The sequence below is a fragment of the Condylura cristata genome, unplaced genomic scaffold (assembly GCF_000260355.1).
Source record: "Condylura cristata isolate star-nosed mole 26May11 unplaced genomic scaffold, ConCri1.0 scaffold00029, whole genome shotgun sequence".
Classification (NCBI taxonomy): domain Eukaryota; kingdom Metazoa; phylum Chordata; class Mammalia; order Eulipotyphla; family Talpidae; genus Condylura; species Condylura cristata.
The window spans coordinates 9682152-9700140 of record NW_004567130.1 but is presented as its reverse complement, the minus strand read 5'-3'; the positions used below and the strand labels follow the sequence as shown (position 1 = coordinate 9700140).

Below are 17989 nucleotides of genomic sequence, written 5' to 3'. Positions count from 1 at the left end.
TCAGACTCACTAAACTCCCAGCCTTACCGGAGGTCAGGGTGAATCCAGGCAAAGACACTCCCAGTGGGCAGGTCCCCCCTCTTCCCCTGGATGATCAGGAAAAGTGAGTTGTCACATACAACCTAAAAACTAGTTCTATTACTGCTGTGTTTTGTGCATGTGCTGAAAACCACATAGATAGATGGAGAGGTGAGTGTACAGATAGAATCTTAAATGTTGGGCTCATTTTTAGCAGCAACTGGACAGCTCCCTGCTCTTCCCCACTCCTCCCTGCTCCTTGTAATTCCAGCTGCCTGACCCTTTGCAGACTATGTCTTCCTGTCAGGCATTTCCAAAGGCACTGCCTGCCCAACAGCCTGCAGCTGGACTCACCAAGAGGGGACTGAGGCCCGCCCCAGGCCTTCTCCGTGCCATGTGACTGACCATATGGCCAACAGAGGCAACCTAGGAGAAAAGGCAGGGCCAGGGTCATGAACAAGGGGCCTACAACATGGACATCCCTCACTCAGCACTTCCTGGAGCCAGCAAGGACTAAAATTGAGCTTGTACCCACAGCGAAGCTGAGCACAATGAAGCTGAGGATCTGGACCAGCTGGACAGGACAGAGGGCGTGCCCGGGTGCCTCACACCGTGGTTGTGATCCAGAGACTCTGAGCAAGCTGCCTTGCCTCGCTGAGCCTTGTTTTCCTCACCTGAAAAGATTTGTTGTGAGGACTGATGTAAAGTAGAAGATACCTTGCAGGTGATAAGAACTTAGTGAGTAGAAATTCCCTCCTTTAGTACCAGGCTATGAAGAAATTCTGTGGAGGGAATGAACAAGGTCCCCTGGGAGCCCAATAAGCTTTTTAAAGGGCCTCCCTGGTGGCACAGGGTTTAAAGTCTCAGCACTATCAAGCTATCACCAGCCACTGTGTCCTAAGTTTGATCCCCAGCCAGGGAGCTGACCCACATGGCGCAGCAGACCTCTCCTATCTCACCTGCTGCTCCCCTCAGCAGTGTTTGAGCAGACCCACCTGTTCTGCTCCCCACTCTTTCTCTGGTAAATCCTCTCACCTTTCCCACACCTCTGGCCTATACCATAGTTCTTGTATACATAAGTAAATAAAAATAAATCTTAAAAAAAGCTGGGAAGTTTTTCTAAGTACTCTAAAGATCTGAAGTGCATTTGATGATTAGGAGTAGGGAATGCAATGTATTTTCAGCAGGAATTAAAAGTATATTCAAATGCACTTGATCCCTTTAAAAAAAAAAAAAGTATCATTCATCTGTCCCAGGCCTGAGCACAGAGCTTCAGACACAAAGGATTCTCCACAAAGATTACCTGAGGGTAAAACAGAACTTTCCAGTCAGTGGGCAGTGCTTAGGCCTCTTTCTTCCACTGACCTGGCCTAACTCCCAATAGCCTCTCCATCCCTGAATGGGCAGAAGTTCTTAACAACCTTGGAGAAGGATGATCTGAATTTTAGTCCAGTTCTCTGTCCAACAGGTCAACTCAGGTAATAGACATCACAGCTCAGGTTTGGACAACACCATCTGTGAACTTGAGGACGTTTAGGGTCCATAGATAAAGGTAGGAGGCTCACCACACAGCTAGCAATTAGGATGGTTTTTAGGGACAGGTTTTTGGGTGTTTTTTAAAAATATTTATTCATTTATGCGTAGAACAGGGTTGTAGGTATCTACCCAAAAGACACAAAAACAGATTGAAAAAGATACCTGCACCCCCATGTTTATTGCTGCTTTATTTACAATTGGAAAAACATGGAAGCAGCCCAAATGCCCAAAAGTAGATGACTGGATTAAAAAGATGTGGTACATATACACAATGGAATATTACTCAGCAACCAAAAAAGAGAAACACATGTCTTTTGCAGCAACTTGGATGGAGCTGGAAAAGATCATGCTTAGTGAGATAAGCCAGAAAGAGAGAGAAAAATACCGGATGGTTTCGCTCATAGCAGGAGTATAATGGACCAGGCGAGAAAATAGTAAGAATAATGAACAGCTATATACCAGAGACATTTGGGGGGGGTGGAGTGGGGAATGGGATCAAAAAGGGGGGGGGGGTGGGGAGGGAAGTGCACGGGATTATGGTGATGACACACAGGTGACTTGGTGATGGGAAACCTGCAGAGATTACAATTGAGATGAAAAAAAAAAGTACAAAATGATGTAAAAATAAACATATTATATATATAAAAAAAACCAGGGGTGCAGAAGCAGTGAGAAGATTCATCAGAGACAGTGGGGAGCAGAACAGGGAGACTGACTGAAATACACTGCTGAGGGGAGCAGCAGGTGAGATAGGAGAGGTCTGCTGTGCCCTGTGGGTCAGCTGCCTGGCTGAGGGTCAAACTCAGGCTGCAGAGGCGATAGCTCTGAGATGTAACCCTTAGGCCACCAGGAAGGCCAAGGGACAGGTTTGAGGCAGACTGTCATTTAGCTTCCCAACCTCAGGCAAGATTCTTGCTCTCTGGGCTTCAATTTGTTGTCCATAAAGGAGGGCTAACAAATTATCTAGTTTGTGGTTGGGAGGATCCAATGAGATTGTCTGGAAAGAGCCTTGAGCCTGGTACCACCTTAGCACTCAGTAACTGTTAATGTTTATGGTTATGATTACTGGAATGGGCTTCCAGGCAAGATTTCACATAAACTAAGAGTTCATGAGCGAGATTCCCCCTGGACTAAAGTATTTCTAACCCTTCTTTAGCTTAAAGATTTTATTTCTCAAGTCACATCTTCTCATCAAACACTCCTCCATTCTTCCCTCATGGCCTTGCCTTCCCTTTAATCTTTTTCCCTCCAACAATACAGTGGCCTCTCCATAATCTCATCACTTCTCGTTCCTAGATTAAATGCAACATCCTGTTTTTTATTGCAAAAATGGGGAGACTAAGCCACACAATCAGAAACGAGTCCATGGCTATAAGTGACTTGCTAGGTTGGCATCCCAACTGCCCCTGCCCCTCTCCTAGGGGTCCCCATTCCTGTGGGTCACAGCCTGAGGATACCAAGACCAGCCCTCCAGGGGAGAAGGTCGTGTGTGGGTGGAGGCGGGACTGGGGGCTTTCGAGAGACTGCAAGAGGTAACATGTAAGAAGTGGAAAGTTCCCAGGAACAGTTTGGGCGAGAGGGACTGAGGCTTCTCTGCAGCCACTGAGGACGCCAAGACCCCAAAGCCTTTCCTGTTTCTAGACACAGTGCCAAGGTGGGGCGTGGGGGGCAGAACTGGTGGAATGAAAACAAGCCACCAAAAGTCTGGCAGCAGTTGATCAAGTAAGAGGTTTCTCTATTTCATTTTTTGATAGTGTGGTTATATTGCTTGTATAAAATTTAAATGTTTAAAATCATTATTCACTTGTGCTCCACCAAGAAAACAGACCTGAACCTAGAAAGACTGTCGTGGCTCCACTGAAAAGCAGCAGGCCCCAAACTCAAAGGGAAACATCCGAACGTGTGGCTTGCATGCCAGGGTCCCCAGGGCTTGCAGAGCCAGCTTAGAGGAAAGCCTGCCAAATGGCACCAGACAGCAGTGCTGGCAGGGCATGATGAGGCCAAGGAGGACTGAAGACTGCCTGGGTGGGAAGGGGAGGCGGGGAATGGGGTTGGGGGGGACCTCCCACAGCCAGCAAGAAGAGAGATGGAGGCCCATACCAGGAGCTGTGGTGCTCAGGGGCGACGAGGCAGTCAGGACCCCCACTTCAAGTTCTCTGCCACTAACTTGCAGTGTGAGCTCTGGGAAACCAGGTTACTCTCTGGGCCTCAGTCTACTCTGTAAAATGAAGGACTTCGTTAACCACCAGATGCTCACTCTATGCTGTGCTAAAGCTGTGAGTAATACCAAGAGTAAGACACTCAGTTATTCAAACAACATCAAGGCTGGTGACTACAGAGATGAATCTGTCAGCGTCTCTGGCAAGACATTCACAACCCGGTCAGAAGAGGGTGAGCAAACAAGAAATGACTAAGCACACTCTCAGTGCAGAAAGGGGTGTGGGTTCAATGGGGTGTGGCCTATTCTCCTGGGCCAGGCAGGGGAGGCATCAAATACCCAATCGCACAAAACACAGAGGTGGGTGGGAGGCAGAGGTGAGAAGAGCTTTAGGGGAAATAGCATTGAGATTAGCCTGGAAGGATGAAGAGCTTTTGTGAGAGTCCTGGGGGTGGGGATCACAGAGATAAAGGCACCGGTGGGGTGGAGAGGGCAGGCAGGCAGACCAGTGGGGACAGCAGGGCTGGAAGCCGTTATAAGAGCCATTGGAGGTGTCAGGCCGGCCAAGCGCTATACATCCTCAGGCCAGTTCCCAGAGGCAGGTCCCCTCCCGGCTGCCTCATTCTTTCAGAGAAGGAATCAGCTTCCGTGGTTATAAGGTCACCTGGCTGCCGAGTTGATGGGCAGCAGCAAGAGCACTTAACCCAGGTGTGTCTGACCTCACCCCTGGAATGCCAGTGGCACTACCAAGCCCTCCCATCTAAGGTACCACTGTCCCAGACACCTGGCCGGGCATTTCACTTCAGACACATGGGTGCATTGCCCACGGAAGCAGGCTTGATTCAGCTTCCTCCTGGGATAGCTAAGGAGTGAGCGGGATCTCTGGCACCCAGAGGGGATGGGGTTAGGCAGGAAATATTAAAACTGCGAAGGGTTGGCATGCTCCGTAGTCCACTGGTGGCCATTTATTACTGTTCTACCACTTAGGCCAGCTAGTGTCGAGTTCTGGTGTCAGTCCAGCTGTCGTGGCCTGGGGGCAGGTCATTCTGCCCTGACTAGCTCCGCTTCTTTTTCTTCTTAGGAAGATATTTGTGCTGTAAAATGTAAAGCCGGATGCTGTCCAGGTAGCGCTGCATGCTCGAGTATCGCCGTCTCCAGAGCCCCAGTTTTCTGAGCTGGTCCATCATGAACTTTTTTTTCAGTTGGTCGTGCAAGTGGCCCATCTTTTTCTTGGTCTTGTCTGTCGCTCTTATCTTACAAAAACAGAGGCGAGGTTAACGGGAAGAGCAAAAGAGGCATCTGTGCTAGAAAATGTACCAGCTGAGCTCATAGTCCATAATAATTTGGAGCACAGGGTATCTCAGTTCCCGTTTGTAAATGTGGGCACCGACGGAGACAACCCCTTTGGCTCTTTTTGACAGTCTGTGGCCTAGGAGCCTAATTTTGCCCCTAACATCTCTCTTTCCACATGGGTCAGGGATGGAGGTGCTGTCTCAAAAGTCAGTCCACATGAGCCACGGAGAGCGTCGCGAAGACCATGACTATGTGACACAGAGTTGAAAGTGCCTGGGTGGATCTTGGGAACAAGGATGGAGTGGTGAGGGAACAAGGGTCGGGGTGAGGGAGACTTTTGGCACTAAAACACACAGGTCAAATCAGTTCTCTCTAAATGTGGCTAAGCATCAGAAACATTTTGCTAAAGTAGAGTCCCCGTTGATTCTGGCCTCACAGCTCTCGTATGGTGCCGAGCAATGATTCTGACACAGCCACTGAGGAGCGGCGGCTCAGACTCGCCATCTCCCTGGGTCACCCCGGGAGAGCGGGCTTTGGGGCCACCAGAGCTAGGCCTGCACTTCCAGCCTCAACTGACCACAGAGTGGGGGTTCTCAGCCCTGGCACTGTGGTGCTGAGGTCAGGTGCCTGTGGTGGGAGGCAGGCCTGCACCTCACAGGAGACAGTGCTGCCTCCCTGCCCTATATTACCAGATGCCAGCAGCATCACCCCACACTCACAAGAGACAACACACTGTCCCCAGGTATTGCCAATGTTCCTTGAGGGCAAAACTGTCCTCACTTGGGCACCACAGTCATAGACAAATAAAGGAGTGTCAGTTAATCCATTGTTCTCAGAGCCTGCTCAGAGGATTGCCAAGATGCTAGATTTTAGCTGTTCTCCTTGAGAGCCTTAGAAATCAGTGGCCAGTCAAAGATGCCTCTTTCCTAAATGAGCACTTTTGTGGGACACAAAAACACCACCAGGCTGCCACTCAAGTCCCTTACAAAGTGGCCTCAGTAAGTCACTGAGTCTACAAACAACAGGGTGATCATCTCTGTCCTTGAGGGAGAACATTCTGTGCCACGGACCCAGCCCATCCATCTAGGTCAGTCAGACCCAGGTTTGCAATTCTGCAGTGACGCACCTGTCATCTTAGCAAAGTTACTCCACCTGAGCCTCAGTTTCCCGAACTATTAAATGGAATAACAATGAGTACATAAAACACAGCAGGGCTTAGTACCCTCTGGGAGGCTGAAGGATGGCATAACTGTCTGGTACATCTAAAGACAATTCAAGAGTTTCCAGTTATAGTACCTCAGAAGTTGGCCCATCCTGGGCTGGTCATAATACCCACAGTATCCTGCCACAGGGAAGGGTCCATGACCCAACTTGGGTCAACTGGACTCCTGCTCCAGGATTTGTCTCACTCGGGCAACAGTGGAAGCGTGGCACTTCCTTTCAGGCTACAGTCCAGGGCTCCCTGTGGTCAAGCTTCGCAGGACAGTCAGCCTGGGAGTGGTGATGCCAGCATACAGAAAGCAGAAATGGGATGACGGGGAAGAGCGGAAGACTGACCCTGGCTCTCTCATCCCAAATGTTGGGGACCCTGTCCCGATTCTGTATAGACTCAGTGTTCTCAATTTTGCTTAGATAAAGCTAGGTTTATGGCGCCAGCAACTGAGAGGGTCCCAATAGATCCTATTTTACAAATGAGACAATCCCATCAGAAATGTGATTCCCCACGGCTAGAGCTGGCTTGCCACCTCCAATCTGTCCTATCTCCAGTACACCAACTAGTGGAAATTTTACAGAGGGAGAACCATCCAGGCCCCTACTCTTCTTTACCGTCTCTGTGGCCCTTAAAAGCCTCCCCCACTCTTCAATGCCAGAATCCCATGGGCCCACCCAGATTTGTCTCTGAAATATGAGGGAAGTTGGACAACATCAACAGGGGGCCGCAGCCCAATGCTAAACTGCCTGGTCAGCTTGAAGAAAAGGGTTTGTTCTCAGAGCTTCTTCCAAGCAGCCCTTCAAGAGACATTTAAGGAGCTCGCCCATCAGTACCCCGGGCTGGGGTGACTGCACAGAGTTTCCCTCCCATTCTTTTGGATAAAGGTCAAAAGGAAAATAGGGAGACATCCATTCCCTGACTAGGAAGGTGATAGGCTTTAAGAGCTAAGAACACACGATCCTTTTCTCGGCTCCCTTTGCCCCAGGACAGCTGTGGGCATTAGTAATGCCAGTCTCAGCTGCCATCTGGAAAACGGGACTGAGGTTAGAGTACCTAGTGGCTCCCCATCAACTCTGGGATCTCTGGTCGCCCCTCCAGGGTGTGGGAGAGTAACAAGAAGAGGGATCAAGACACGGCACCCACTAATGCAAAAACTTGTCACAGCTTTACCTCCATCTCATAGATTCGCTGTACACTGAAGTTGTCATGAATAATCACTCGAGATAACTGGCTCTTGGGTAAAAACTTTTTCACCGCTGCTTCGCTGGAATTCATTAGGCTGCAGGAGGAGGGAAAGGGGAACAGGTTGACGCCAGGCTCAGCACAGGCGCTGATTCAGCGGGCTCCCGGGAAAGTGGGTGAACTTCCCAGGTTTCTCAGGAGAGGCACAGCTCTCATGATCGTCACAGGAGGAAGGGCGCAGGCCAAGTTTCTTATGGAAAATGTACACTAAGGGGCTGTTTCTTGGAGGCTGAGAGGAAAAGTCATCCTGAGAGGGTATAAAGAGTCTCAGAGCAGTTCACACATGTCACTGGGGACTCAGAACTGTGCACAGCAGTAGTCACTTAAGGAGAAAATGCAGGATGAGCTGAAAAGGGGCACTAGCTCCAGATTCCAGACCTAAGGGGGATCCAAGGAGCTCCAAGAGGGGAGGGAGAATGCAAATAAAACAACAAAGTTTTAGACAGGTTAGACTTATTAATAGGGGAAAACTAAGAAAAAGGGGTTTGAAAACATCTATAAATGAAGCTTGGGCTGGACAAAATTTTTGAGGAGATTCTACAGAGTGAGAGAAGATGGGGGTGGGTGGGCTGGAGTACAGTGGGATGGAACCCCATACTCCAGCTAAAACTAGAGTTAACAATGTGGTCAAAATGAGGAATTGGTCAAAAATGGGTAATACCAGGCAAGGTGCTTTCACTTTTTATCAATTTGGTTATAACATGAAATAGTTTTGTCCACTTAAAAATAATTGTTCATTTCCTTTCAAAAATTTCTAAGTGCACAATAATGTACATTAGATGTACAATGTAATATAAATGAAGATGTTGGGTTGTGGTTAGGTCAGAAGATGAAATACTATGCAGTTATAACCGAGGCTATGGTTTTACAAATGTTTTGCATTTACTAAATAGTAATAACACAAGCTTCCAATCTCCCATTTACTTTTTTTCTACCAGAAAAAGTTGCTTTAAGAGATATCGAATGCAAAAGTTCCTTAAGTGTTGTTTAAAACAATCCCTTTCACGTAATAAAAAATGGGCATAATGGGCACGATAGTTGAACCAAACTGCTTTCCAATACAAACTCTGGGGGGCAGAAGGTAAAGGAAGGGGAAGAGGAAAGGGTGGTGGTTGTGGGGACTGGGGCCAGGCTGAGAGAATTAGGGGAAAACAGATGATCTGGAGAGGGATGTGAGGATGGGGAGGGGGAGCGCAGCCTGGTTCCAAGAAGTTCATAACTCCCAAAGGGCGCTGGGACTCCTCCAGCGACGCCAGGCCTGGGAGACTAAAGGGCGGAGGCCAGCCGGCGACTGTGTGAGCTGGAGGTGGGAATTCCAGCTACTCCCCAGAATCTGGGCTGAGGATAAGCGGGCTCCGGGGTGCTGCGGGCCCGAGAACTGGACTCGAAGGAGCCAGGGCCGACTATGAGCCAGTCCAGGTCCCTGAGGCGTCTACAAAGGCCAAGGGACCAGGGCCCGCCTTGGGGAGCAGGGCTCTGAGGGAGTCCGGGCATTGCGGGGGCCCTGGGGTCGGACCCACGAGCTGGGCTCCCGGGCCGCACCTGAAGAGCACCGGCGGACAGGTGGCCCTGGGCCGCAGGAAGCGGATCTTAGGCGCGACCCCTAACTCGGTATCACGGCGGAGGGTGATCCTGCTGCGCGAGAAAAAGACCGCGGGCGGGTTGATGCCGGAGCTGGAGGTCGCCGGGGCGAAAGCCACAGGGAAGCCCCGGTTCCCGGAGGCCACGCGCTCGTGCTGCGGGGAACCTGCCGCGTCCTCCCCGTCGGAGAACAGTTCCGGAACAGGTGCCAGGGCAGAAGCCATCTCGGCGGGGGGGCGCGCTCGCGGCGTTCCGGGCCGACCCGGGCGCAGAGCGCGGCGCCGCCGGAAGACGCGGAGGAGGCGGGACCAGGAGGGAGCTTCACGCCCAGCCCGGAAGCCGCGGCCGCCGCGACGCAGCATTGTCCCTCCGCGGTCGCCACGGTGCGGCCCGCGCGTTGCCTTGGAGACGGGCGGGGCCGGAGGGCGTGGGCTGCGGAGCGCCGGGCAGCAGGACTTTCCCGCTGGGAATGCTGCGCCCAGGTGCGATCGCGGGACAGGTAACTGGGACGTCCAGTGGGGATCGGGGGCGGGTCGCTCCGGGGAGCGGAATCGAAACCCGGTTTTTATTCCCAAGACCCGGGTGGACGAATGGTCCCAGCGGTATGGGACCATAGCTAGAAAAACCAGAGCAGGGAATGTGGCTCCGGGATTCTGACCGGTCTTTTCTCCTTGAGACCCTCGTCTAAGGCTTCGGACGAGGTTGCTACCTGAACGAACCTGCCTGCCCGCCCGCCGCGAGAGATAGGTGAGACCTTGGGATCTTGACACCCAACTGGCGAAGAACCCCATTCTAACGCCAGCTCCCCAGAAAACCTTCCTGGCTCACGCCCTGGAGGTGGCATATCGCTCCCTTCAATTTGTGGACTTTGTTCCACGTTTATAATCCGGTGTTGAACGGTGCTTGCCGACACTCCCTACCAGCTTTCAGACCTTGCTTGCAGGTGACCCTAGATAGGTCCTTTCCCCCGTCTCTGCTTCATTTCCCGCGTGTATAAAATGGAAATTTTACTTCTAGACTGCGCCCTATTATGTAGCTCTGAAAAAATTGGACCAGGTGTGAGGGAAGCCACACCCCTCTCCTCTCTTCTCTCTCCCCCCTATAATTTCTTTAGATTTTTGTTATTTCTATCTCCTTGACTCCCTACCTCCTCACCAAGCAGAAAGAAATCCCTTTACTATTTCCTCCCATGATGCCCCTAATCGCAGCAAGAGTGCTTATCATTTATAGTGGACTTGCTCTTTGCCAGGCCCTGTTAAGCACTTTACTGGGGTTACTCTCTTAATCCTCAGAAGATCCTTAGAAAGTAGGCACTGTTCTCTGTTTTCCAGTTCTGCTGTGCCTGTAATTGCCTGTGTAACGTCTGACTCTGCCAGTAGACTTTAAGCTCTGTGAGGGAGAGGGGCCCCGGTGTCTTGAGTAACAAAAATGACTCTTCACTACCCTTATCTCAAGAGGAGATCCTCCACAAAGTGCATCCATCTCTTTTATTTCTGTTTCCCACTGGGCACCTTGGTCAACTTCTGTGGGTTTTTGGATGATGAGGATCTGGCACATCCCTCAGCATTTAGGATTACAACTGGGGGGTTGGGGGAGAAAGACTTTTTCTTTGCCTTCACATGACTTTTTAGAGCAAGCCAGCCCCACCCTCCCTTGCTGTGCTAAGCCTGATATTTTGACACAAAGCCTTCTCCTCCAGTACCCAGGGCCTCCCTGAAATCCTAGAGAAACATCCTTCCCAGAAATCCTTACAGAAGACACAGTAGTGGTGGTTGGAATTATCTTTTCATTCAACAAATATTCCAGCACCTACATGTAGGAATGTATGGAGCTTGGCACCACTGATACAGATCAAGGCAAAACCGCGCCTGCCGTGTGTTAGGAAGGAGAGTAAGTAGGGGTCAGAAAGCCTGGAGCAAGGGCTTGATGGGATGTGGGGAAGGGGCTGTCCCAGGAGGTTACCCTCAGAAAGATGCCCTCGGCTAAGATCCCAAAGCTCGCCAGACCTCTGCTGAATGGAAAGGGGGTGCTAGGCTGAAAAAACAGCAAAAGCAAAGGCTCCAGATGTCTCTAGGGCCAAATGTCTGCAAGGAACTGCAGGGCTCTGCCTAGTTGAAGCCCTTCAGCACGTAGGGAAGGCTGATAGTGGACAGGAGCCAGGCCACTAATGGTCTTGACATCCAAGATAAGGCGCTCCATCTCATCTTGGTGGTGGTAGCCAGTGAAATGTGTTAAGAAGTGGAAGAGAACTTCGACCTCATTTCTCTGTGTCTGATGAAGACTGCAGTTGGCTTGGAGAGGTATTATCTAAATCCAGATGCTCCTGTTTCAGTGAAATTCACAAAGATGCATTCAAGCTTGAGGTTGTGGGCCCTGAGATTTTCTACAAGACAGGAGTCTGCCCCCTCTGGGGTACGTGCGCCGCCCTGCTGCACACAGGCCATGCTAGTGTGGCTTGTGTACCTGAGTTCAGAGGAACTTCTGTGTTTGTCTCTGGGGTCTGCCATGGTGCCAGCTGGTTTCCAGGAAGCTTTCAATGACTCCCTTCCCCTGGCAAGGCGCAGGGGCAAGGTCAGTGATGTTGAACTCCATAATGGCCAGCCACCGTTACATGGGCACATTCTGTCTCTTCAGAGAGCTGGTTCTTGAAGAGCAGATGCTGGGACTCCTCCGCCCCCCACTTAAATTCCCCAGAGACTGTCAACTCTGGGCTCTGATTCCATTTCATTGATTCAAGTGTCATGATTTGGGTATAAACTCAGAAGACTTGAGGAGAGAAACTGTGCAGGTGGTTCCCACTTCTGAGAGACTGGAAGGAAGGAAATGATTTGGGAAAACAGGGCTGAGTTTCAGGCTGAGAATCAGGCCAGCGCACACCTGAGGGACACAAGTCAGCCTGTCCATCCTAGAAATGTGAGACCCCGTCAAGGGGGCCTTGAGTGCCAGGCACGCTAGACTTGCCGAGAAGCATGCTGAAAATGCAGTTTGTGCCTCTTACCCTGAGTCTGAGTCAGTGGGTTTAGAGAGGAGGCTGGGATCTGCATTCAGTTAGTAGTTCCCTGGGTGCTTCCTCTGGTGGTCAAAGCACCACTGGGAAATCCTGCCACAGACCTGGCCATCCATTTCTCTGAAATCCCTGGGAGTTGGCCAGCTGGGCTCCTCCCGGTAAACATCCTCTTCTTCCTTGCAGTTTTCTGTGGACACAACGTAGCAGCAAGATGCAGTCTTTATGCCTCACTGGCTGCTGACCCACCAGCCTCATGACATCAGCCCCGTGTGCCTTCCCGGTTCAGTTCCGGCAGCCCTCAGTCTCTGGCCTCTCCAAGATCACCAGCAGCCTATATATCAGTAATGGGGTAGCCGCCAACAACAAGCTCATGCTCTCCAGCCACCAGATCACCACAGTAGTCAACGTCTCGGTGGAGGTGGTGAACACCTTGTACGAGGACATCCAGTATGTGCAGGTGCCTGTGGCTGACACGCCCATCTCGCGTCTCTGTGACTTCTTTGACCCCATTGCTGACCACATCCACAGTGTGGAGATGAAGCAGGGCCGCACGCTGCTGCACTGTGCCGCTGGGGTGAGCCGCTCTGCCGCCCTCTGCCTCGCCTACCTCATGAAGTACCACGCCATGTCTCTGCTAGATGCCCATACGTGGGCCAAGTCATGCCGGCCGATCATACGGCCCAACAGCGGCTTTTGGGAGCAGCTCGTCCACTATGAGTTCCAGCTGTTTGGCAAGAACACTGTGCACATGGTCAGCTCCCCAGTGGGAGTGATCCCCGACATCTATGAGAAGGAGGTCCGCTTGATGATTCCACTGTGAAGCCTCCTGCCACCCCCTGCACTGCAGTCAGAGGGACAGGTCTGCCATGACTCCTTATGAAGATCTTAACTTGAGCATCCTACTCTTATTGATACAGAAGAAGCAGGTGATGCCTTTCCTAATGGGGAGAAAGAAGAACACTGCAGAGTTTACTCTTGTAACCCTGACAAGCTAAAGTGGTGAAGACAGAAGCTTCCTATGTCAGGAGGGGCTCATCAGTCTGCTGGCTAGGGAGGAGTGTGAGGCCAGCGGTGTCCGGATCTAACGGACCAGCGCGGCGCACAGGGCAGACCTCACTCCTGCAGCCTCCCCAGACTGGCTAACTGGGACCAAGTCTGCCTCGGCCCCCCCTTCATTCTTGCCGTACCCAGAGCCCAGGCCTTACGCATCACGGTGTCCCCGACACTGCTCACAGTAAGTGCCAGCCTGCCGGATAAATAGCCTTCAAGGGTGCTCCGGCAGATGGGGGGCCCCAGGCCAGCCCTGCTTCCATGTTCAACCACAGGGTCCCAACTCTGGTTTTCTACAATGATTTTAGGCATAAAATAGTCTTCAAAGAAATGTATAAAATGTTTTTTAAACTCCTTTTTTGAGTGTTGTTGTACTTGGTAAGGCCTCAAGGCACCACTGTCACTTCCGTGGCATCTTTGATGAAAGTGGCTTCCGTCGTCTTCTCCAGCACCTGTGGAAAACAGGCCTAACTGCAGGCCGTGAGTCGCCCTCACAGACCTCGACTCAGAAGATGGGAGCTGTGGACTGGCACCAGCCTTGTCACCTCCTCTCTGATCCCTCCTGGAGCCTCTATCCCCTCATCTGTCTGCGCAACAAAGCCCTTTTCCCACAGCGTTGTTGTGAAGAATCAGCAATGCCTTAGCAGGGCACCTGGCACGGAGCATGGCACCCAGTGGAGCTGAGCTCATGAATGAGGCGTAGCCCAGCTGGTCCCGTCAGCACAGTTTTCCTCATAGTGGCATTTTCCCCACCCATGCACAGTCCTTTGTTCTTTACAAAATGTTTTTCCAAAAAGTAATCCTATTTGGGAAAAAAAAAATGGTTCAGTGCTGTCAGACCCTACCTCGGAGGAGGCCTAAACTTCTAAGCCTCTCAGGATTCCTGTGGTGTTTTTGCCATGTACCCCCTGGGGAGCAAGGAGCACAATTACAAAAGGCCTGTGGCCATTAGATTGCTGACCATTAGAGCCAGTGGCCAGTCTGGCCAGCTACTGGGGTGGACAGGGGTATGTGCCAAAGAGACAAGTGTGGAGGTGCCCCCCAGCAGGCCCTGAAATCCAGGATTGTTCAGACACCCCAGGTGCCTCAGGATCTGGCTGAAGACCAGCTGTTCTATTCCAGATAATACATGAAACACAAAAGCACAACTGTTTTGGGTCCAGAGTCCAGTGGAGGCCAAATGCCCTCGCTCCAAACTAAAACCTCACCCCTACTTCCACAAAGGAGTGCACTTGTAGGGTAGAGGGAGAAGGAAAATCACTGCAGTAGACTGACCCTCTCACCTTACAGGTCCACAAACACCAGGGTGCTGTGGCAGAGCCACCGGGGAACCCCCTTCCTGGGACAAACCCACACAGACGCTTTCTCTTAAAGCAGTTTTAAGGAAAGTTATTTAAGACCATTTTGTTTCCACTTAAAATGTTGTTTCATTGACAAACCATAAGTTCCTCGTGTGTAATCCTGTGTTGTAACATTTGTAGAATCACTTCCATAGTCAAGACTCAGCCATTCCACCCCCCCCCAAAATTCCCATATGTACCCCTGTATAATCAAACTCACTCTGCCAGCTGGTAAAAGATGTGCTCCATATTTATTGATTTTCCTTTTCCTGGATGTCCTAGACACAGATTCATGGAGGATCTAACCTCTATGCTTTCGAGATTACATGCTCATTTTCATACATGTTCATTTTCATACATGTTCATTTTCATGGCTAAGTGGTATGCCATTCGATGGATGCCCCATAGCTTTGTATTAAGCTGTTGATGGATATTTGGGGTTGGTTCCATTTTTTTGGTGATTTTTGAATAAAACAGCTATGAATATTTGTGCATGGGTTTTTGTGTGAACGTCAGTTTCCATTCACTTAGCATTTATATAAAGTGGAATTGCAGATGGTTAAGAAAAACTTAACTTTATAAAAACTTAACTTTATAAAAACTTTATAAAAACTGGGGGCTCTCCCATTTGGCATTCCACTACACGAGCGCCCACCTCTCTGGATCTGGCAGTGTTTTTGATATTGCCAATTCATATATTTTTCAGCTATTCTGCTTGGTGTTGGTATTACCCAACACTGTGGCTTTAATTTGCATTTCCCTCACCATCAGTGATGTGAAGTATTTTCTTGCCAACTTAACTGCCTTTCGCCTGCCCTCTTTGGTGAAGTCTATTCAGCTCTTTTGCCAAATCAATGTTTTATTTGCTGTTGATTTCAGCTTGCTGTTGAATGTTGAAAATTCTCCATATCTTCTGGATACAAGTTAACTGTTAAGATTTGTCAGTATTCTCCCCAGTCTAGTTTGTCTTTCTAGCCTCTTAAAGTTGTCTTTTGCAAAACAAAATTTTTAATTTTGTCGCTACTTACCAGTTTTTCCTTTTATATATTGGTTTTGTGTCATGTGTTAAGAGCTCTTTGCCTAACCCCTGGTCACAAAGATTTTCCTGGATATTTTAAAGTTTAAGATTTTTCACTTATCTCTCTGATTCTTTTCTATAAGGTGTGAGGTTTAACTTTTTTTTGCATGTGGTTGTTTAATAATTTCAGCTCAATTTGCTGAAAACTATTCTCCACTGAAATGCCTCTGCACATTTGTGAAGGTCTGTTTTTCTGCTCTGTTCTGTTTAATATATATATATATATCTTTCTGTTCACTACCTTTTCATTTGGTTTTTCTTTTTGACACTGTCTTGATTACTGTAGCTTTATAGTAAGTCTTATAATCAGGTAGTATGACTCCTCCAATTTTCTCCCTTTGAAAAGAATTATTTTGGTTATTCTGGTGTCTGCCTTTCCATGTAAATTTTTTAAATTAGTTTGTACAAGTCAGCAACAACCCAGAAATCTGGCTGGGACTTCAACTGAAATTACGTTAAATGCAGTGGCCAGTTTAGGGGAGAATTGGCACCTTCACTCTTGAGTCTTCTGATCTATTGCCTCCCATTGATTTAGGTCTTTGATGTCTTTCATCAGTGTTGTAATTTTCATTCTACAAATCTAATATATTTTATCATAGATGTACCTAAAGAGTTCATTTGAGGGAAAGGATTGCAAAAATATTTTTTAATTTGAGTTTCCAGTTGTTCATAGTATATAGAAAGGCATTTGATTGTATGTTGACTTTGTGTCCTGTGACCTTGCTAAATTCACTTAGTCTCAGAATATTTTTGTAGATTTCTTGCCAATCTGCATGTAGACAACCAGGTTACCTACAAATAGAAATAGTTTTATTTATTCCTTTCCAATCTGAATGTCTTTGATTCATTTTTCTATATATTTTTTTCTTATTACACTGGCTAGGACTTCCAGTATGAATATGAATGATAAAATAGACATTCTTGCCTCCTTCCTGATCTTAGAAAGTCATCAGTCATCACCATAAACTGTGATGCCAGCTGTAAGTTGTTTGTAGATGTCCTTTATTAAGTTAAGGAAGAGTTGGAAAGCATTGTCTCCTGTTTTCTGGAAGAGATGTGTGAATTTAGTATTATTTATTCTTTAAGTGGTAGAACTCACCAACCATCTGGACCTTGAGATTTCTTTTTCTTTTCTTTTCCAGAAGACTTTAACAATTAATTTGATTCCTTGAATAGTTATAGGGTATTTACTTCATCTAGGGTTAGTTTTGAACAGTTTGTCATTTTAAGGAATAAGTCCATTTCACCTATTATCAAATTATACATGTAGACTTGTTTGTAGTATTTCCTTCCTTATCTTTTATTATCTTCAGGGTCTGTAGTGGTATTACCTTTTCATTCTTAATTATGATCATTTGTCTTCTCTGCTTTCTTATTAGTCTGGCTAGAGGTTTATCACTTTTAAAATCTTTTGAAAGAACTACCTACCTTGTGCTCTATTTAACGTTCTCTGTTCTTCCCTTAAAAAAAAAAAGCCCTCCCTGGTGGCACAGCGGGTTAAAGCACAGTACAAAGAAGCTTAAACCACTTCTGCATGAGTTCCATCCCCGCCTGCCCCGGAGGTGACCACATGAGGTGACCACATGGCGCGGCAGACCTCTCCTGACCCGCCCGCTGCTCCCCTCAGCAGTGTACTTCGTAGATCTGCCTGTTCTGCTCTCCGCTCTGTCTCTGGTGAATCCTCTCACCCTCTGCATCTCTGGCCTGTACCCCAGTTCTGTATGAATAAATAAATAAATCTTTAAAAAAAAAAAGATTTACTTATTTATGTATACAGAACTGGGGTACAGACCAGAGGTGTAGGGGTGGTGAGAGGATTCACCAGAGACAGAGCAGGAGGCAGAACAGGCAGATCTACTGAAACACACCGCTGAGGGGAGCAGCGGTGGGGTCAGGTGAGGTCTGCTGCACCATGTGGGTTACCTCCCTGATGCAGGATCGAGCTTGTGCTGCAGTGGCTGCGGGTAGCTTCATAGTGCTGTGCTTTAACCCGCTCTACCACCAGGGTGGCCCTATTCTTCTCTTTTATATTTTATTGATTTCCATAGTTATGCTTGCTTCTGATTTATTTGGTTCTTTTCCCCCTGACTTTATTTTTGCTTTCCCCCCCAATTTTGTAAAGTGACCATTTAGATTATCTATTTGAGACCTGTTTGCATATATGTCTGATAGGCTGCATCTGCCTTCTTATTCCTTAAAAATACAGATCTTCCTCATGTTATGGTGGGGTTATGTCCCAGTTAACTGATCATAAAATGAAAATATAATTGGAAAATGTAGCTAACTCCCCTAATCCGCTGAACATCACGCCTTACCCTGGCCCACCTGAACTGTGCTCAGAACACTTAGACTCCAGCTCTGTCACACGTCGGCTGTCCGCCCTCTTGACTTTACGGCTGACGAGGAGCTGCGGCTCACTGCCTCTGCCTGATGTTGTAAGCTATTGTACCCCATAGGACCAGCCTGCAAAGAG

The 17989-nt window shown here is 48.7% G+C and overlaps 2 protein-coding genes across 5 annotated transcripts; one reads left to right on the top strand and one right to left on the bottom strand.

Moving 5' to 3' along the window:
* Positions 1–4661: 4661 nt before the first annotated feature.
* Positions 4662–9267, bottom strand: LOC101623132 (chromosome unknown open reading frame, human C5orf52). Its single transcript, XM_004690676.2, has 3 exons — positions 9003–9267; positions 7389–7497; positions 4662–4965 (listed from the first exon to the last, which is right to left on the bottom strand). Exons 1-3 carry the CDS (start codon positions 9263–9265, stop codon positions 4768–4770), a joined length of 570 nt encoding a protein of 189 aa, XP_004690733.2. The 5' UTR covers positions 9266–9267; the 3' UTR covers positions 4662–4767.
* A 170-nt stretch (positions 9268–9437) lies between these two features.
* On the top strand, positions 9438–14962 carry DUSP18 (dual specificity phosphatase 18). 4 transcript variants are annotated; one of them, XM_012730795.1, is made up of 3 exons: positions 9438–9540; positions 9718–9788; positions 12232–14962. In XM_012730795.1, the coding sequence occupies exon 3, from the start codon at positions 12302–12304 to the stop codon at positions 12866–12868; it is 567 nt and encodes a 188-aa protein (XP_012586249.1). In that variant the 5' UTR covers positions 9438–9540; positions 9718–9788; positions 12232–12301; the 3' UTR covers positions 12869–14962. The 4 variants fall into 4 exon arrangements, with proteins under 4 accessions (XP_012586249.1, XP_012586248.1, XP_012586251.1 ...); XM_012730794.1 differs by lacking the exon at positions 9718–9788; XM_012730797.1 differs by lacking the exon at positions 9718–9788 and having other exon boundaries at positions 9448–9523.
* Positions 14963–17989: the final 3027 nt, after the last annotated feature.